The sequence below is a fragment of the Argiope bruennichi genome, chromosome 2 (assembly GCF_947563725.1).
Source record: "Argiope bruennichi chromosome 2, qqArgBrue1.1, whole genome shotgun sequence".
Lineage (NCBI taxonomy): Eukaryota > Metazoa > Arthropoda > Arachnida > Araneae > Araneidae > Argiope > Argiope bruennichi.
In genome coordinates this window covers 72,795,808-72,818,228 of record NC_079152.1, presented here as the reverse complement: position 1 = coordinate 72,818,228, position 22,421 = coordinate 72,795,808, and the positions used below count along the sequence as shown (strand labels likewise).

At 28.4% G+C, this 22,421-nt stretch overlaps 2 protein-coding genes across 4 annotated transcripts in view; one reads left to right on the top strand and one right to left on the bottom strand.

Moving 5' to 3' along the window:
* LOC129957748 (recQ-like DNA helicase BLM) overlaps window positions 1–999 on the top strand; it is a 61,027-nt gene extending 60,028 nt beyond the window's left edge. For all 3 annotated transcript variants that reach the window (XM_056070172.1, XM_056070170.1, XM_056070171.1), the window contains one exon: window positions 831–999. In XM_056070172.1, coding sequence (XP_055926147.1) covers window positions 831–999 — 169 coding nt within the window. The remainder of the gene's footprint in view (window positions 1–830) is intronic.
* Window positions 580–22,020, bottom strand: LOC129957784 (NAD-dependent protein deacylase sirtuin-6-like). The gene is made up of 6 exons (XM_056070173.1): window positions 21,665–22,020; window positions 10,132–10,259; window positions 4,240–4,482; window positions 3,985–4,158; window positions 2,544–2,667; window positions 580–1,556 (listed from the first exon to the last, which is right to left on the bottom strand). The coding sequence occupies exons 1-6, from the start codon at window positions 21,728–21,730 to the stop codon at window positions 1,242–1,244; spliced, it is 1,050 nt and encodes a 349-aa protein (XP_055926148.1). The 5' UTR covers window positions 21,731–22,020; the 3' UTR covers window positions 580–1,241.
* Between the last annotated feature and the right edge of the window lie 401 nt (window positions 22,021–22,421).

Below are 22,421 nucleotides of genomic sequence, written 5' to 3'. Positions count from 1 at the left end.
CACAATGCATTTTTGCTCTAAACACATTTTTTTTTTTTATGAGTATTCTTTTACTCAGTTCAAATGGAAAGATTATCTAAAAGTAATGCAGTGAGTTTATATAATATACACAATTTTTTTATTCTCCTAATATATGTTTCAGATATGCTTATAGGCATTTCACTTAATGTTTATGCAATCTTTGGATGATTACTAAATACAGACATTTACTATCCACTGGGAATATTTTTTTTTTAAAGAGAAAAAAAAATTCATTGTTTATTTGTCTTGATTAATCTCTGTAAATCATACCTTAAACAGTAATACCATTTTTTAAAATTTTACAAGAGGAAGAAAAGTTGAATTTTCTCAAATAGTAATGAATATTGCCAATTATTTATACATGGTGAAAAATATATACCATATTCATTATTAGTTATAAAACGTCAATTGTTTTCTTCCTCGCAAGAAATATGGAAAATTGAGACGAGATGTTTTCCCTTATTTAGTTCTAAATGTCTATTTAAAAAAAGTAATAAAGTTTTGTATACATGTTTTTGCTCCATATTTAATAAAGCTGTTGTAACAACAATAAAACTATTTTTCTTCTAAGAATAATATTTTAATATATTTTCCAGCATAAATACAAAACCTGAAAGCTGACTAACATTAAATGACTTAATGAGTAAAAAAACAATTGCAAGAATTATACTATTCAATATCAGCATAAAAAATTTCTTCTGTAATCATTGATAATTGTTTAAAAAAGATTAAATAAAATAGTCTTATTATCTACTTCAACACCTCCATGGCACATTTAAAATTGATATTATGATTTATTCGATTTTCAGCTCTGCACCATCAAACAGTAAAGCCAAGACAAGCAAGAATAATAAAATGCCCACTCTAAGATCAACTGGAATTTCAACAAGACCACCAGGCTTCCTTCCAGCACCAAAGTGTTCAGCTAAACCCCTTGCACGTTCATTCATACCAGCACCTCGAGTGACACTTATGTAATGCATTTTAATGAAAGACATGATGCACTGTTTTTCTAGATATGCATAAAAGTTTAAAAGACTCTGTAAATAGTAATATATCTATATATTTTCACTATAACTGTACATATGCAATAAAAATTTAATTTCTCATAATATTCTCTCAGAGAATTCACTCCTGTGCAATGAATGTAAAATGTCTTTACATTTAAGTTGATAATATTTCATGTTTTTATCAAATCCTCTCTTTGTGAAAAAAAATTATCAGGTGTCAATTTCACTTGAATCCTTTTCGGGTTGCTCTTCATCTTTTACTTCTTTTTCACTTTTAATGTGCAATCCATTGCCTTTGGTTTTAGCACATTTTACTTCATCATTGTTTAACAACATATCACTCTTCCTTTTCAAAGAAACTTCTTCTGTGCATAAATCTTGGATATATTCTTTGGGATTTTCTCTAAAATTTTTAGTTTCATCCATAGAAACTTTATATTCTGGTATTTCCACATCTAAAATTTTGGCCAATTTGATCATTATATCATCTATGTAACCATGAATTATCAAATCTGCACTTTTATCCTGAAAATAAGAAAACAATTTCAACACTCATATGCAACCATAAATGTTTTAATATATTTGAAAGCAAAATAAAAAATAAAAAAAATTCTTCTCTTTCTAAACTCATTTATTTGTAAATATGAAAAAAGTTTTCAAAAACATTAAAATGTATTTTAATCTTTTGTTCTACTAATGCTGAATAGTAGGGCGGGGGACATATATCTCTCCACATTTTAGCTAGAAATTTTTTGTCAATATTCTATTTTTTTAGGGGGGAACAATAATCCATAGTTTCATAAAGAGGTTCATTCTCATGTCCCAATAAGCCAAATATCATACTCTACAAATAAAGCTAAAACAAAATTTCAAACAATGACTTATGTCTTTAAAAGTTGATTCATTTGGATTTCATGGATTTGGATAGAAAAAAAAATAATAAATTCCAATGATATTGAATACAACATGGTAACTTCTGTTCTGAAACCTTCACCATTTTGATGAATCAGTCCACCTGCTTTCTTTTCCTTAAAGATTAAAAATTCGAACTGCTAGTAAAATTATTGATGCATGATAACTCTTTGGATAAGAAAGTATATTAATATCATGTCTATAATTACTGATTATAATTTATGTAAATATGAACTTTTTGAAAATTTGAATGAAATTTGGATGTTAAAATATTTGGTGATAAACTTTTGGTTTCAGCATTTATATTTCTCTTTCATTCTTCTATTATTAAAGTAACTAGATTGAAATGTAAGAATGAATTATGTTCTTTAATCATTTTAAGACAAAACAAAAACAATTAGAGAAATACCAAGATTTAAAAATGTTATTCAGATAAAATTCATGTAGTATAAGACAAAAAAGCAATTAAAAATACAAGTGTTTACTACAAATTTTCAACTAATCATCAAAACTTCCAAATAGCAATATTCAGAAGTAAGCAATATTCAGACTTCTGTAGGAGAGAGAGAGAAAAAAAAAAATCTATAACGTTCAACTTACATGTTTTGTTGGTTGCAAGTTGCATATTACAAGTTTTCCACCAGATTTCTTAGTTAACATAGGAAGGTTACCACTGGGTATTATTTGAAGGGTTGTTCCTAAACATATGCTCAAATCAGCTTTGCTACAAAGTAAAAGAAATTGTAATATAAAATTAAAAATATTTTTCAGATATTAAACTTTTCTAAAATATTTTAATATACCATTTTAAAATATATGTCCTAAGGTTAATAATATAACAAGAAATAAGATAGAATTAAAATTTTTGAGGCTGAAATATGGTATCTAAAAGTTTATAAACTGCAAAGTCAAAAAAAAAAAAAAAAAAAGATTTATTTTGAACTGGGAAAGTTAGGAATCAGAAATTATGTTTCTATTAAGAATTTCTTAGGGTACATATTGATTCTATATTTATGTAAAAATAGTGTGAATGTCATATTAACTACTAATACAGCACATGCATACATAGTAGGTTGCTCCTGATCAATTTAATCTGAATATGAGTGGAAAGGGAAAATATAAAGTAACTTATGTATTTTTTAAATTTTATAAGTTCAGAAGCAGAAATTTTTTTAAATGATATAAAACAAAATTTAGAAGGCTCAACTTATTTTTTACAATATATGAACTTTGAAATTTTCAAAATAAAAGTTATTACTAAAAATATCAAACTGAAATATATAAGAAAAGAAGAAAGCATTATTTACTATTTTCTGTTTAAAGTGAATTTTTTATTAGCATATAATTTGGCATAGTGATTTTGATGATTGATCTGCATTTTAAAAACTAAAGAATACAAGAAATATAAAAAATAGTTTCAAGAAATATAAAAACAAGAAATATAAAAAATATAAAAAAAGTTTCTTTGAAAAAGTGTAAAAAAATATCTAAAAGTGAAAGAAATAATGTGTTTATGAACAAGACCCCCCCCCCCCCCCGAAAAAAAAGGCAAAGCCATAAGTAATCTTTACACCAAAATAGTAAATCATTATCAAATTTTGGTCAGAATCCATTATATCTATGTACAGATGAGACTTAATTAAAAATTCGATGGTTTAGATAGATGAAATTTGGCATACAGCTTTTGGATTCAGAATAGTAAACCTGTATGGAGTCTTGAACCAAATATATAATTAAATGACAATTTGAATGAATGCAAAGACTAAATATATAATGAGAGATAATTGGAAACTATTATATTATCTTGATGTCAAAATTATAGATTTGTATCAAATTTTTCCAATCAATCAACTGAAAAAAAAATTGTTCAACGTGCAACAGCTTGACAAAGTACCCTGAAAAAGCCAAGGCAAGAACTTACCCATTGGCTAATACAAATATAGATTTTTAAATATAGTAATAATTAATAAATATAGATTTTTTTTCATGGTAGCTTAATTTACGTTAACACTCTTTTATGTTTCCATATTCAAGCACTTACCGACAGTTGAGCTCAGCTAAATCTAGATCTCTAAAAGGTAATTCATCTTCCCAGTCTAATATTGTATCATAGAGTTTCCCTCTACAGCGTCTTCCATTTGGCTTAGGTACTGGGCAATAATGCCCTGTATACTTCTGACCAACAGTAGTTGTTGCTTCATTTCTTATAAATAACCTACAATGAAATATTTTATTACAGGTATATACTTGAATATTTTTTTTAAATTTAAAATGGGAAAAAGAGAATAATTCTGACCTTTCACAATGGTTACATTTGTCTAAAAACATATTGCCATGTAGTTCAGCTAATTTATCTGGTGGAAAACCAGATCGCAGATGTAAACCATCAACATTTTGGCTCACTAAGAAATGTATTAATCCTCTGTTTAACAAAGCAATCAATGCCATATGGGTCACGGTAGGTTGTACATCATTAAATGAAAGGCTAATAATTGGCTTTAAACCTTCTTTTTCTAAAGTCCAAACACCTTTGGGACCTCTGAAAATACATAACATAAACAATAATATGAGTATATTTGCAAAATATTATACATTTCTTAATCAATAAGTTGTAAAAATGGTGCTAATCTCTAACAAATAATGAATGACACTTTAGTAAGATCTAACGTACATTTTTAGACTATTCCACTATCAGTGAACATATGAAAAATACTTCCTATATGTGCGACGCAACAAAACGTGATAAACGTGACTCAACAAATTTTAATGGCCATACAAGTTCAGCTTTAAATTGTTGTTCTTGAACTAAAAAAAGTTTGAAAGCGGCTTATTTTCGGATATCAAATTTGACTTTTTTGGACTTGACATTTCTTCTCCTGTATTCCTTTCAGATACGACGTCTAACTTGTTTTAACTAGCACACAATTTTATAGTATGCTTTCCTCTTTTGGCATGATTAATAAATGCTTGTTTTACCATATTACTTAAACTTGTTATCTTCTTACAAAGTGAGCAGTATACAGCAAATGGATTTTGTGGAACGTTGAATGAGTTAGAATCTCTCTTCCTGTCAGAGAAATTTATTCTATACTCTCAATCAGTTTCAGCTGTCTCGAGCATCCTCATTAGCTGCAATCCGGGAATCTCGTGGAAAAAGAACAACTGAAATCGAAATTAGTTTAATTTGTAACCAAAAATTTACGACCTCACGTGCATTTTTAGGCTACACCAATATCAAAGGTGAAAATATTTCCGTTATTTCACAGAATGCACTGAAGAGCAAATATGACGCAAGACGTTTTAATGATTTCAGTAGCTTTAAATGATAGTTCCTGAACTAAAAAGTTCGAAATCGGTGTAATTTCCGACATGAAATTTGATGTTTTCGAACTTGACATGTCTTCTTCTCCTGTATTCTTTTCAGATATCAAGTCCAATAATAATGATTTTTTTTTTTTTGAACTAACGCAGTTTTATACGTTTTCCTCTTTTAGCATAACTAGTAAGTGCTTGTTTTCCCATATTACATAAACTTATTACCTTCTTACAAAGCAACACGCAGAAAACGAATTTTACAGAACTTCTCTAAACCATTTAGCTAAGTCAGGATTAATAATTTTTTAAAATATGGATTTTGAGCAGATCCTTGCTTGAAAAAAAAATTATAAGCGCCTCTGAATAAGTTTACAATTTCTCAAATAATAAACAAATCTTTCAGTAAACTCATGTATGAGTGACTAAATACCACAGCAATGCTTCAGCAGATTGAATATTACTGTTCCCACCAGAGATAATTATTTATTCTCACGTAGCTACAGCAATCTCGTGAATGTTTATTGTCTGCAATCCAGGAAAAAGAACTGTCTCTCAAATCAAAATTAAACTGATCTAAACAGAAAGAAAAAAAAAATAGAGGAACGAGTAGAAAAAAGGTGAATTTCCAAGACTGCACAGTCACGAATGGTGGTGTTTCATTTTTGGAGTTATGACTACGATTTTTTTTTATTCTAGCAATTATTATGGTATTTTTAAATGAATAAGAAAAGGAACTAAGAAAATTCAAATTCCCTGTATTTTTCCTATTTTTATTGAAATTTTCAAATTCACCTTTATTTTTCCTGGTTTTTTTTTTTTTTTTTTTTTTTAAATAAATGATTTTTTATAGTTTTCTTGTACTTTTCTGGAGCCGAGGCAAATCTTCAGAAAGCTTTGACTTCAATTAATTATCGATTTGAAATGACAACAAATTCCAAATTTATTATCAAGAATTCTTTTTAAAAGCCATAATGAGAGTAGCACATCAAACTAACAAGAAAGCAAGAAGAGACTATGAAAAAATATTCTGCACTTACGTACTTTCAGGAAAGAATTTACTGACATTTCTGTAGGAAAATAATAGTCCATGGAATTTAGAAGTTAAAATGAAGTCAGAGTTCAAGCGATTAAAAAATTATTTTCAGAATGGAGAAAAATTGAGATTATTATATATACATATCCAAAGTGGATCTAACAAAATTCCAACCCACAACCATTTCTTTTCAAAGGACTATATGGTATCCAAACGTCACCTTTTGCATCACAACAAATTTTTGTCGATAGAAATTTACCCATCAAAATTTTATGTATTCATAAATTTTCTTTAAAGTGTTTAAACAATAACTAGATTTTACATAATTCTGGAATAAGATACAATTCTAGATCATAAGGCCTCAAAGTCAGCAGAATGCAAACATTGCACCAGTACTCCATATTTTCTTTTGGACAGAAGCTTTCCAAATACTGATGCATAGAAAATTCTGGTTTACACCAAAATAAATCTTCCTATAGCTTCCTCATGATGCACGGCAACATGAAACTAGATAATAGTATTATTATTTCATTTTTTTTATGGTTGGATGCACTTATCAGATATCCACTTATCTTTTTTAAACTCGGTTTCTGCCAAATACTGAGCAGCATAGAAATTTGTTCCAATTACAAATCAATTCAAGAATTTAGATAAAATCTGTTTCTAAATATTTCAAAAGACACTCATCACTTTATGGAGAAAGATTCTTCCTATAGGTTCCAAAGTGATGGAGAAAGTAGATTTTTCCAAATCCACATACATTGGGCACACTGATGAGAATTGCTGAACTTCCCAAACCCATTTCAGTTTCAGTACTTCAAAATTAAGAAAATTTAATTATAAAATATGAATGTGTATGTATACGTATATGTATGTACATATATGTATATGTATATATATGTATTTATGTATATATTATATATAATAATAGCTAAAATAATAAACAAATGTATTAAGCTAAACTCGGGATGAGAAAAATTAGTATGGTTTGCATGCCCAAACTAAGGTTGAGTAAAACCAAGAATGGGTTAATAATAAGTATAAAATCATATGGAAAATAACAAAACTTAGTCAAAAGAAAGGAGATAGAAAAATATAATGATACAAAAATAGAATTTGACTGACTATATATTAAACATACTCCTAACTAAATTTACCATAGATTTTTTTTCTGTACTTGTTTATTAAATGATTCCCGGATAAAAACTGTCAAAACAGAGAAATAAATTAATAGTAGTTGATTGAAGAATGTTAACACCCAAACAAATTTATGCTAATATTTCAGAGTGAGTCCTTTAACAAAAATAGCACCCATTGTGTGTGTGTATATATATACAGAGTGTTGCCGAATTTAACCGACAGATTCAGAGGGGTGTAGAAGGCATCAGGAGGATAAAGAATGACCATACAACATGGGGTCCCAAACAACGTTTTAGTAAGTGAAAATCGGAAAAATATAGAGAGTCGGAGAACTGTTGGCAACTGTAAAGAAATAATAAAAAAAAATAACAAATGGTGCTTCAACTATGAATTTTTTTAAAATGAAAGCACATTCTTACAAGTTTTTTTGTTGTTTTTTTTTCATGCTGGTAACAAGCGGATTTGATGATATAGGGGGTCGTAAATTACTGAAAACGAAAAAGTAGTTTAGAACCCATATATGCAAAAATATTAAAATTTGATGAAAAATAAAAGCTTGGAACTGTAAGGAATTTTATATTCTATAATTTGATATAAGCGTGTAGTGTGAGAACTGGGGAGTTTTAAAGATATCCAAGAAAAACTAAAATGGAAACCAAAAAACATCGCTGCAACATCAGTACCGATGTTCGTAGAGAGTGTTGTTAAATTCGGAAGACAAATTCAGAGCAAGGATAATAGTCATTAAGTAGATGAAAAATTATCAGAAAACGTAGGGTCGTAGGTGCTGTTTATTCAGTGAAAATCGCAAAAACAGACGCCGAAAAGACAATGAGTCTGGCGAAGAGAATCACCCTATAAATGCAAGGATTAAGAGCAAGGTAATCGAGAAGAAATCTTCTTGTATGTAAATTTTTCATGCGTTCGAGAAAAATAAAAGCAGCGAGCAAGTATTCATTAATGAGCATTGCAGAATTAATGGTCGTTAAACTTCATTCGCAAACAAGTCAGATTTCATGAATGTAACTAAAACATGCTGGTGCTCCATCATGTATTAACCAAATGTTCTGGCGTACAATTGTCAGTCTCCCTGCAGTAAATCCGGAGGAACGTGCTGCAAGAAAACAAGGTATTTTGCGCCGCTGAGGCGTTTGGGAAGAAGACACGGCTCAAATAAAGGACTCTGCCCAAACATGTTATATGTTCGAAGAAATAGTGATTACGAATGACCAAAAATTCGGATTGTGCGTTGAAGAAACCTTCTCTCGTAAAGCAGGTTTCATCTGAGAACAAAACTCGAGCAGGGTGGCATCAAGCATCCAGCGAGCGAACTCCACCCGATTTGCGATTTTCATTGAAAACCGTTATCTGCGACCCTATGTTTTCTGGTAATTTTTCATCTACTTAATGCCTATTATCCTTGCTCTGAATTTGTCTTCCGAATTTAACAACACTCTCTACGAACATCGGTACTGATGTTGCAGCGATGTTTTCTGGTTCACATTTTAGTTTTTCTTGAATATCTTTAAAACTTCCCAGTTTTCACACTACACGATCATTATCAAATTTTAGATTATAAAATGCCTTACATTTTCAAGCTTTTAATTTTCTTCAAGTTTTAATATTTTTGCAAATATGGGTTCTAAACTACTTTTTCGTTTTCAGCAATTTACGACCACCTATAACATTAATACCGCATGTTACCAACATGAAAAAAAAAAAAAAAAAGCTTTTAAGAATGTATTTTCATTTTTTAAAAAAATTCATAGTTAAAACACCATTTGTTATTTTTTCATTAAATTTTTACAGTTCCAACAGTCCTCCGACTCTACATTTTTTGCGATTTTCATCCACAAAACGTCGTTTGGGACCCCATGTTGTATGGTGACTCTTTATCCTCCTGATGCCTACTATAACCCCTCTGAATTTGTCTGTCGAATTCGGCAACACCCTGTATATTATATATATATATATATATATATATATATATTGGCAGAAGCGTGGTCGAGAAGAAAAAACTTTTGAAATTCAAAACTTCGATATATTTCAGAAAGGGAGGTGTATTTTATGTACAAAGAATAAGAAGTAAGAAATACATCAGTCTACATTGCAACACAGGAGCAGAAGAGAGTAAAATTTTCCTTCTTAGTAATTTTACATTGAGATTTGATAGAGATTTCTTTGACAAGTGGCGATTTAAGTAAGGGAATTTTAGGTATCTTTAAAAAAATGTGATAAGCATAAAGGATTTTTATCTCTTCGCTCAAAGCGTGGCAGTCTACTGAAATCATCAGTTTTCTAGAGTAATTAAAAAAATAGTTTTTAATAGTTTTATCAATAGTTTTCTTAAAAGTAATTAAAAAATAGAACTGGGCCAGGAAATAAGAGCCCATTTTAAAATGAAGTTAATATAGGCTAATTTCAAATTAAATTTAAGGAATTAAGATTTAAATTAGATTAAAAGATATCATTACACACACACATATATACATATGTATGTGTTTGGCTATTCGTATAATAAATATTGAAATTATCAATAATGACTTTATTTTGTTTAATTAAACATTACACAATAATATTTACCTTTTACTGTACATATTCGTGCGATTTTTCAGAAATAAAAGAACAAAAAGTTTTCCTGAAATGAAATTTAATCAATCTTTCACAATAGCACTCAGAGATATAAATAATAAAAATTACCTAAAATCAGGAATACCAGCTGATGTACTTATGCCAGCTCCAGTGTGTACTACCACATGCTTAGCATCCTTTATCATTTGTGCCAATTTCTCAATTTTTTCATCTAAGGTTGATGGATCATCATGGATCTATAATTTTTGTAAAAAAAGTTAGGAAATAATTACATAAAAACACAAATATATTCATAAATGACATACTAAAAAATCTTAATAAATTCGTAATCTTATTTTATTTTAATAACGCAATTATCTTAAATGAATCTTTATTTATATTAGTTTTCTTTTTAATAAAAATTATCAATGCAATAAAAAGTTTAATAAGGTATTTAAAGATAATTTTGTTTACACACACTAAAAATTATACCTTACTACATTCTTCCTCATATTGCTTCGAGCATTTTTTAAATTACAACCATGAAATATTAGTTAATTTAAAAATAACATAATAAATCTACAGATAGAATAATTTCGTTTCTATTTAATGAAAAAAAAAAAAAAAAAAACAGTAAGAAAAATCTGAACATCTATTCTATTTCCCATGAAGTTAGATTCATTTTGAATTTATCAATGTTCTCTGTTTTAGTTAAATGTTATGGGCGATGTTTTCTTTCAATCTCCTGGTTTATACTAGTAGAGGACAATAAAGAAGGGACAATTCTTGATTTGGTATATTCCAATCAATCAAAAGTAACAAAATTATTAATATATCAAAGTCAGAATTCTTATGAACAGTGCACTCTTGAAAAAAGAATTGCCAAACCAATTCTTTAAATACAGAAATGATACTTTACAAAAGTTTCCACCAAAAGGATTTTTCAATGGTGTAAGTCAATCCGAGAAAGCCTTTTTCTTCAAAAATTTATCTCAAATTCAAAATTCATGAATATGCCAAAATAAATTTTTAAAAAAAGAAAGAAAATTCCCGCGACTTTGAAACAAGTCGAATTGAAAGCAAAAATATTGTCAAAATTGAAAAACGGATGAAATATTTTCCAATCAAGTCCTTAAAAGTAGAACGACAGGTACCTGTTAACAGTATCTGAAACTAGCACATTTTTATTTTAGTTTACTTGTGTATCAGGTATACAAAAAAAATATTAAATTGTCAAAAAATTCGTAAAATCTCCACGTTTCTGATCATCCCGAGTTCGAAAAAGACATTCATGAAGTTATGTCTGTCTGTGAAGACGATAAATAAAAAACAGATGGATGAAAATTAATATATGGTATTTACACTAAATTTATAAACTTCTATCAAATTTCGAACGATTTCTTTTCAGAGGAAGTGTATTTGAAAGGTTATCCAAATATGAGTTAACATGATAACAACAAAACGAGTTAAAAGGACAACATTTGGGACACACATTTAATATTTAAAATGTAGATATGCATTAAATTTGGGACCAAATCGTTAAAGGGTTGATCGTTTCTCGATCTATATTTTCATAACTCAAAAACGCACTGATTTAATGTAATTTGTTATATGATCTTATGATTACAATTGTAGTTTTTGTGTCAAATTTTAGTTTCAATTTGTCGAAAAAGAAAGCGACAAAAATATATATATTCAATTTCCTGGAACTTGTGCATTAATCGCATGCCAGCATTTAATCAACAACAATAAAAAAAAATCGCCAAAGATTGCAAGCTAAATTTCGTTAGAGATTGTATTTCGCTAATGCCACGCAATTAATACAGAAGTAGCGGTTTTCATTATAAAAAAGTATCCCAAAACGAAGTTTCCAACGACCCGTAAAATGCAAAGAAACCTAATTACCAGGAAAGAGTTACTGCAAAAAATACAGTAATATTTTAACTACTTTTCAACATAATAACCACCGGAATTTCAATATTGGTCATTTCGTGGGCTAAGATTTTGTAGTCTCATGCCATAAAAATTTGTCGCCTGAAAATGGAGCACTTGCCTGCAAATCTTCATCAATAGGAAAGCGTTGACCAGAAAGGAATGTCTTCCAATAAAAGAGCAGGTAGAAGTCGCTGGGAATCAGATCGGGACTTATGTACAGCCGACCACCCCGCCATCACTGAGCGAAGTAATATCGACAGTATAAGATTGGGACTATAAGATGAATGATCATGCAGCTACCATTAAAACTTCTGTAAAAGATTTTTGAGGTGACCGTTGTATGTCGTGGATCAATACAGCACTAGAACTCAGCAGTCCACGTCTCTTATTCTGAATGGTTCGTTGGAATTTTTCTACTGTTGCGTAGTAGCATTCAGGATTTAACCGCGCAGAAGAAATGGCAGTCACCACCTTCGAACACAACAATGGCGTTAAAGTAAGCTATCAAGAAATATAACTGCGATTGCTATTGCTACATCCATAATCACAATCTTTTGCCTTCACATTCCATGACTTTTGTAGCATCATCTTTTGGCGATGTAGGAAACTTATATTCTGGATGACTCTTCTTATATTACAAAGCATATAATTCTCATATGTAGGATTCCAGAAATAAAAATATGAACACTCTTGGAGTTCATAGTCTTATCCAATGTTCACGATTTTATTCAGACAAAAAGGGCTAATATTGTTTTTCTTTTTTTTTTTTTTTAAATTCAAGAGTATGCGAGAAAGTTTGGAAGAGACCACTCCCACCGATTTTTTTAAAAATTCATCTGCCGTCTTGTATAAGATATGTTGCATTTATATTAATCTTATTCTCTGCGCCAATTTATTTTCTATATTTTGACGAATATCCAAGCTTCCGATTTCCCTAAGTCCAAAAAAATACAATTTTAAAATTAACGTTTGTGTGTGAGCAGATAACTCAAAGCCCATTTTAAACTAGATGGATGAAATTTAGTATATGATCTCCATTTCGATTTTGTAGATTTCTATCAATTTTGATAGAAATCTACAAAACGAAATATCTCTTGAACGAAATCTATAAGAAGGAAGAAGTATGTCTATCCGACTATAAGTTAACATGATAATTATAAAACCAAGAAAGTTAAAAAGGATAATGTTTGGAACACAGGTCTAACATCCAAAATACTGATATGCATCAAATTTGGAAACAAATCCAATAAAAATTGAGCGTTCTGTTGGTCTGTACTTTTACAGGCATGTAAATGCGATAACTTAAAACGTATTGTCTTAAATATATGAAATCTGATGTGTGATTTTATGAATAGAAAATCAGTTGCGTGTCAGATTTTCGTTTTAGTCGGTAAATCACCCAAAACACACATTCGCTTTTCTGGTCCTTAAGGCGACGATTAAAATATTAATAAATAAATAAATAAAATGACAAAAATCGCATTCTTTTAGGCTCTTTCATAACTATTGTTCATAAATGGCAGTTAATAATACGTAAATGCATTTATTAGAGAATACACGAGAAAATTGCGAAGAGACGACTTCCGCTGTTATGTTTAAATGCTGAGTGAGAAGAAACTTTAAACTACATTACAGATGGTCGTGTTTGCGGTAGATTTTAACGGCAAGACTGTTCGGCATTTTTCTATAAATCCTCCGTCCGACGTAACAAATCAGCAAAAATAAGCAATTTCGTAAATGAAACTCATTTTCACAAAAAAGAATAACTCATTACATTTAAAATTATTTTCTCTTTAAAATTATGAAACATACACTATACAAAGTGCTATATTTAGTGACTTATGGATTGCGCCAGCTAACAAAAATATATCCACAGCTTTTGCGAGATTAGGATATCTTTATATACAGTGGCTCCCAAAATTGAGTATACACTATACTCTTTCTTGTTTAATTTTATTCTTTTTGAACTTAACATTCCTATTTATGGCTAATATTTATAAGAACGACAAAATATACATTAGAAAAAGTATTAGGCTAAAAAACAAAACGGAGAAATCAATAATATTTTTATTACTGTAATTTTTATGTCAAAGTTGCAAATTCCAAAGTCACAAAATTGAGTATACATCTAGCAAAATTTGTCAGCAAAAAGAGAAAAAGATAAATTAATATTTTGTTGCATATCCTTTTGCATTTAGAACAGCTTGTAAACGGTGTGGCATTGAGTTGACAAGAGTTTGAGTTGTTTGGCCGGATATTTTTGACCATTTTCCTTCTAATACTCTTTTTAAGTGTTCCTTGCCCATAATATCGTGTTTTTGAACTGATTTTCCTAATTGCGTCCACAAATTTTTAATCACATTGAAATCTGGATATTGAGGAGGGGTGTGCAATTGCAATTTACAATTATACAACAATCACAACTTAACTATTTTAGTTATATGTTTTGGGTCATTATTTTGTTGAAATAGAAAACTTGACCCTAAACCCAAATTCTGGGCACTTTGTTTTAAATTGTTCTTCAACATATCCAAATATTTAATTTTGTCCATCATTCCATCAATGAAAACTAAATTTCTCACTCCTTTTGCAGACATACAGCCCCATACAAGAAGTGAACTACCTCCATGCTTGACAGAAGGATTGGTGTTTTTAAGAAGTTCAGAATTGGGCTTTCTCCAAACATAACATCGACCATCACTACCAAAAACATTGAACTGACTTTCGTCACTGAATATTACTTGATTCCAGAAGTCAGGAGGCTTTGAAATATGACTTTTAGCAAATGAAATTTTTTCTCTCGATTTACTTTGGAAATGAATGGTTTTGTTCTGGCTACTCGACCTTTATAATTTGCTTTTGGGATTACTCTTCGAATTGTTTCTGCAGAAACACACTTTCCAATTGTTCTTGAAGTAGATGTAGAAATTTTTGTAGCACTCACCTTAGTATTGTTTGTTACCTCTCGAATAACTCTTCTCTTGGTCGTGGCACTGAGGATTTCTTTTCTTCCTCTTCCAAGTTTATTAGCGATTTGTCCATACATTTTATACTTTTGGATAATTTTTTGAACGCATCCGTGACTACGTTGAATTTTTCTTGCAATTTCTCATAGATATGTACCATCTTCAGACAATCGAATAACAAGTTTCCGAATTTCAACATTTGTTTCATTTCTGGAGCTCATTATGATAACCAAAACGTTTGTTTTCACTTGGAAATCAATGATTGCCAATTAAAGTAACAAAACTATTTTGCTTATTCATTTGAAAATAAATAATAGTAGCCAAGTCGCATATTTTATAAGGTGTATACTCAATTTTGTGACTTTGGAATTTGCAACTTTGACATAAAAATTACTGTAATAAAAATATTATTGATTCCTCCGTTTTGTTTTTTAGCCTAATACTTTTGTTAATGTATATTTTGTCGTTCTTATAAATATTAGCCATAAATAGGAATGTTACTATCAAAAAGAATAAAATTAAAGAAGAAAGAGTATAATGTATACTCAATTTTGGGAGCCACTGTAAGTCACCCCCCCCCCACACACACAAATAGTTTAGCTTGAGAAAAAGTTTCTAAAATTCTAAACTTTACACACGGAAATGTAAAGTAATTTTGAAAATTGAAACATGCATGTGCAATTAACATCATTTTAATATTATTGAAATTTTCGTTACTCACACAAAATGATTAATATCTATCAAACATTTATATTGAAGTGAAAAAAAAATTTCGAAGTTCGGATAATTACAGACTAAAGGCAAACAACTTTATATAAATTAATGCAGCTTCTTTATAATCAGTTTTAAAAATCTTTCAATTTAAGCTACACTAAATAATTTTTTATCATGGATTTTAAAAAAATAATTGCAATTTTCCATTTCAGTTTATTTAGGGCAAATGATAAACTGGAGTATACTATCAAAAATATTCTTTCCAAAAAAAAAAGTATAAAAAATATTTATATGATGAGAAAAGTTGTCACATAATATTTATAAATATAACAAAACATAAGAATGGATAAAATTATAAATTTTAACAGTAACTACCTGTCTTCAGGGGTCAGATATTCACCAAACATATTAATAATATTAATTTAGTCATGCCAACTAACTTTAATAAACTATATCTTATCACAATAAAAAAAAGTATTATTTTAAACAAGTGTTACATAATAAAGATAAAGCACCGACAAGGGTGGATACAGATTAGCATTTCGGTCGGGAGGGGGAGTCATGTTCAAAAATATAGTATTTGGCATGTTTTTTTCCTAGAGGGATTTAGGTTTAAAAAAAAGGCACCAAATCGGTCTTGAATAAGACATTTGAGATTAAACTGTACTGTACTTCAATGTATAACTTAAATTTAAAGCAAAAATTAGAGCTCATATTTTCAAATTTCAGTTAATTAATTTTGTAAGAAATAAAAGGAAACGTTACTCAAATCTTTACGTAAAGCTTCCATAATTACCAATCGTCAACATTAAATTTACCCAAATCTCGACTATATAGTGGGATATTTATAATATAAAGAAAATATATGATATATAATAATCTTTGATAGAGACACGCTATCTTGATACATTGTATGGAAAGTATTATGCCTAATGTCCAAGACAGTCACTTTACACAAGAATCCTCAACAGCAAATTGTCTACCGTCATTAAATTGTTCCTCAATTAAAGTTTTTTTGTTGTTTTTTTTAAGATGATTGAATATGTAAGATTACAAAATAAATCAATTTATTTAATTCTTTTATCTAACCAGTGCAGGTCAATTTTTTAACAAACAATCATTACTTATATATATTATCAAGCAATTATTTCTTCCAGACTACAAAATATAGTCTATTGTTTGGGAAATATTATGTCCCCCGTCACTCTCGCCTCTTGTATCTATCCTTGGATTAGCCATGGTTGCGAAAAAGCGAAATTAATTGCCAAATTCAGCACAGTAGTTGTGACTAAGAGTCTCTGTCAGTTTTATTTTGTGATTTCTCTTAAAAATAGAAAGTGGTGCTAGGGTAGATAATCACTGACATAGCACCATGAACTTTCAAAGGAAAAAATAAATGAAACTGACAAAGCTACTTGAGCTGAGGTTCTTTAGTATTTCTGATTGTATTCAAATATACAGTGTTCCAAAAGGATTGAAATGCGGTTTAATTCTTGGCCTATTAAGATTACTTTGTAATGTAAATTGTAAAGTAATTCAAAATAAGACAACATGAGTAAAAATAAAATTCTTGCTAATTTTCAAAATGTTACACTTTATAAATTTTTATACGACCCTGCTAGACAAATTTGGTAAATTAGAAAGTTTTTCTTTGCCATCCAACAAGATCATTAGAAGGTGAAAAAAAAAAAAAAAAAAAAAAAAGAGCCCTTCATAACTGTATTTTTAAAATCAAATGAATTATAATACAGATGAGAAGGGGGGGGGTGGCCATTTTGCTGTTTTTTCGGTATAAATAAGGGCTATGTAAAATTGATGTTGGGAATTTTTAAATCAAAATCCTCACGTATTAGAAAAGTTTGGTTGAATTGTACTGAAAGAAATAATTCTGAGAATAAATAAATAAACTAAAAAAGAAATCATCTTCATTTCACTATCATTTTTTTTTAAGCATTTGAACATAAATATTTGAAACGGCTAAATAACAGTTAAATGAAAGAAAATAAATTGGCAGCATAAAATTAATTGAGTGCCATTTTGAAAAATTATTAAAAAATTGATAATTAAATTATTTGCATATATTTATTTTGTATTTTAATTTTTATAATAGCAATTTATATATATATATATATATATATATATCCCTTAAAAGTAAATGTCGGTGTTGTGAATCTATCCTAAACAGCAAAAAGGGTTTTAATGTAAATATCATACATCTTGTCTTTTTATAACATGCCACAAATTTTATTTCTATTTTAATATATGGCCTGTATGCAGCAAGTTTAATTTTCAACTAAGAATAATTCACTCAATTTTTAAGTATATATGTATTTTTAGTTTTGTAATAATGTTGTTATATAAAAAAATTAAAGCTTTCTAATTGTCTAAATTTGTCTAGAGAGGTTTGCATAAAAATACAAAAAGTGTAACTTTTGAAAAATTAATGGGATTTTTTTTTTTCCTAGCATAGTCTTGTTTTGTACCTTGTTTTGAACTACTTTACAATTTACATTGATCACTTATCTCTAATAGGTAAAAAATTATATTGAAGTACAATCTTTTTAGATCACCCTGTATAGGTAACCAAATATAATATGCTAAACATTTCCACTGAAATAAGTAACATTGTAATATTTAGAATCATCAATAATATTTCTGGAATTGTAACTTTCCAGTTATTCAATATAGATTTATTCATCTTTAGTGATTTGTCTTAAATTCAAATTGTGACAAAGTATAAATTGTAGGTTTCCATTTTTTTTTTATTTTTTTTTTTTATTCTTTATATTCTATTTATTCTCCTAAATACTATTATACCAATCATTAAAAACTAATTTATATAAGTTTCAGTGATATCTACTAATCTCAAAAAATTTATAATCCACTGAGCATCCTTTTAATAGCCTTAATCACAAAGTTTTCAGTTATAGTAAAGACAGGTAAAATCTCTCACAATTAGTCTTTTACCAAAATCTGGCAAATTCTTCTAAAAAGTTATAAAGTTAAACACATTTGTGAAATGAAGCATAATTTACCATGATATTATTTAACATTAATGATTAAATATTATTTCAATAAGTGAAATGAAAATAATTGTAAAAAACCAAACATATTGGACTACTCCATTATTAAGTTCAAACAATTCAAAATGTAAAAAAAAAAAAAAAAAAAAAAAAACTTAAGAACAATGGATTGTTATTGATAGTAGGAAAATAACAGAATTTAATTGAAACATGATATTTAACCCATATTTTTTTCAGGGTCCTAAAAATAATATAGCTTACATAAATAAATGGACTAATTATTTTGAACATTTTAGTTCAAATCAAGAATGATTTGAATTAAAATTAACTGGAAGGACAATTCTCTATCATTTTTGACAATCCTAAAAACAGAATAATGGTACAATTTAGCTTTCTATGAATCATCTGAAACAATGCTACTCTACAACTAATGCAGATGTGTAATAGCCTCCTGAGAGGTGCATATCACATATCAGAAATGAAAAGGTGGTTATAATGCTCTCAGACAATATCTCTTAAAGTCAGTTTGTATTTTGAAAATTTATTGAAACTGATCTCGTTTCTCTACTTTCTGTAAGTTTTTTTTTTTTTTTTTTTTTTTTTTCAATAATTACTTTAAAGCAAGTATTTTCAAATATACCAAAAATTTTTTTTAACTCAGCATGAGATCTCTGATGTTTTGGAAATTTAAGGAGACAGTGAATTACATGAAACAGGCAATCAGCTAATGATTTTATTTCCAAATCCAGATACACTGAAGAGAATAATGATTCATCTATTAGGAGCAAAGAAAAAACAATTTATGATGAAGTATGCCCTAAAGTGGTTGCAGGAACTCTTGAAATATTAGTTTCAAATAGCAATGAAGAAGATGATCTACGTCTCGAAAAGGAAAATGTAAATCAAAATTCAAACATGAACAAAAAATATTTCCTTATAAGATCATTCAAGCCATTTTTTGCAGATAAATTTTCTACTGAACTATTTGGAATGATTTGTTTGAAATTAATGGAGTCAAATACATACTCCAAAGGAAAAAGAAAAAAAAAATCATATTTTTGAATTAAGGTTTAATAGAATAGAAGCAATTTTTAACAATTCTTTTCTAAAATGCTGTTATATTTTAAAACAATAGAAGGTGTAGTGAGGAAATAAATATGACACAGGAACTTAAATAGTAAGTAAAGCAGTAAGTATAACAAGTATTCTGAAATAAAGAAACATCTTTATTTTAGTGATATTTTACAAATTGATTCAAGTAATTGGTATTTCAAAATGTGATCATTTTATGATCTATAAAACAAAGGTTTTCAACTATTTCCATTTCTGAAGTAATGAGGAAAGAAGAATCAGACATGATGAAGTAGTAGTCAGATATATGACTGTAAGATGTATACAAAGGGGAAGCAAGTAAAATTTCATAATAAATTACTGATTCTAACTTCTTACAATGGTTTTCAGTATATTACCAAGATGAAATGTCAAGCATAATGTAATTTACAGTCAGTAACAACATGCCATCAAAAGAAACAATGTCTAAAAAGCAAGTTATAAAAATTCCAAGAGAGCAGAAGAATAAATATACAAAGATACAAAAGAAAACATTAAGTAAGGAAATTACCCTGATATCTATAAAATACTATCTTTATAAATTAGCTATTAATTATAGCACATCCTGAAATGTATAAAAGTTATATAGACCATGTCTTTACTTCCCATAAACTAACATTTACTCTTGCAAATAATATTTACTATACTATAATCATTTTGGAAAATACAGACTATCCAAAAACCTACTTATACCTTATAAAACAATGTCAACAATGGAACATAGCTCTTCATATAGCAATTTACATAAAAAGAATAAAGTCGCAGCAATCTCATAGATAGACAATTAATTTATTTTAATAACATCCATTTTGGAGAAGCAAAAAGTATGTTGATTACAGAAAGAAAAGTAAAAGGTAATAAAAATATTACTGAGTATTACATTAAACAATAAATATAAAAAGGAGGTTTGACTGTTTGATAATAATGCAGCAGATTATTACATTCCATTTCAAGGGGGAGGGGGTAATGGTCTTTTATCTGTTAATGCATTTGAAATAGCATTTGTTGCTTAATGGAAGTTAAATTTGCTAATTAGTAATAATAGTCTAAGCATGCTTGATTTTCAAAGGCACATAAAGAAAAATCATCTTGCAAGAAACTAAATGGTTAAAAGTATTACTAAAAATTTTTTAGGGTTTAAAAATGAAAAAGCTATAATTTGGGAAAAATGGAGGGGGGGGGCGACAAAGAAGAGGCAGCTAAAAAAAAACCTATAAAGCAACAATTACAAACAGTTATAATTTGTAAAAGTATCTAGAGATGGATCATGATTAAAACATTTTTCTCAGGTTAGCTAAGTAAGAATTAATAGCAATGATTTGCAACATTGTCATCTTTCTTGGACATTCTGAAAGTACTGATCAAATCAATAAAAATTTAGTAAGTTTCCTTCATTTTATATGTATATGTAGACTTAGAGAAATGTAAATATTTTACTTAAACATTACATTTTTCAATGCTTGGTATGGTATTGGTTAAGTTATTAGTCATTTCTCTAGCTTAAACCAAATACTTTAATTTTGCCTTTAAAAAGTTATTCATCACAAAATATTTTAAAATGTCCATTTTAAAATTCCGCTTGAAAAACACAACATAGAATTCAGAAATCACTTTCCGTTTTTGATTTTAATACCTGAAGAAATAAATTCCATACACTTAAAGAGGTAACTAAACACTGATGAACGAGTTTGGAAAAGAAGGTAATAAATTTTGATGCAAAGTAGTTATTTTAGATAATACTGATTACATAAAAAGAAATTAATTTACTGAATATTTAAAACAATAAGTTAATTTTTAGGGTTTTCTATAAGTACTTTTAAATAATGAACAAAACTGCAATAATTTTATAACGATAAAACAAATTAAGCATTTTTACTGGATTTTAAAAAATAAGAGTAAAGAAAATTTTTATACCTCTTTTAATCCACATACTCCTTTATCTTCGTATTTAGACAAACCGTCCGCATAAGTACACGACATGCTTGAAATCCTCAAAATTAATAAATGCTGATAATAAATTAAAAATGATTATTCAGAAACAAAACTTCGATGAGTTTAGCTGGTTTTCCCCAAACAAAATTAAACTACTTTGACTAGATTACAAAATAAAAAAAAAGCTAGTATGAATGCCTTAACTATTTCCCCAATAGTAATTTGATATTACTATTGTTTACAAACATAGCACTCAATAGTTTTGTTTTGTGACGGCATCATTAATAATTTATTACTTTTCTTATCGCGGTTAGCTCCATCATATCACATGTGATTCGATAGAGATATATATATTTTTTTCATCTGTCGCTTTTTACTATTTTGTATGAATGTAAATAAGATGTATGAAAAAATAAGTCTGAACTTCTGTCAAGCTTTGCAGTCAATACAATAGAAAATTAATTCATTTTGATCATATCTAAACACCAAGCAGTGCAGTCTTAAATTCTTTCTTGTGAGGAGACAGTGATATCGAATGATTTAGTATAGTATATTTACTAAAATAAAGACAAGATTATAAGATTATCCTTTTTGATTTATTTTAATTTATTGTACTAAAGGTTACTAGATGACGCTTTTTCAATTTTCTTATTTTCAGTTATAAAAATCTGTGCAGAAGTTCTGATATTGATGGGAATTTTATTTACGTATTCAATTCTAGTCAAAAAATTATCAACAT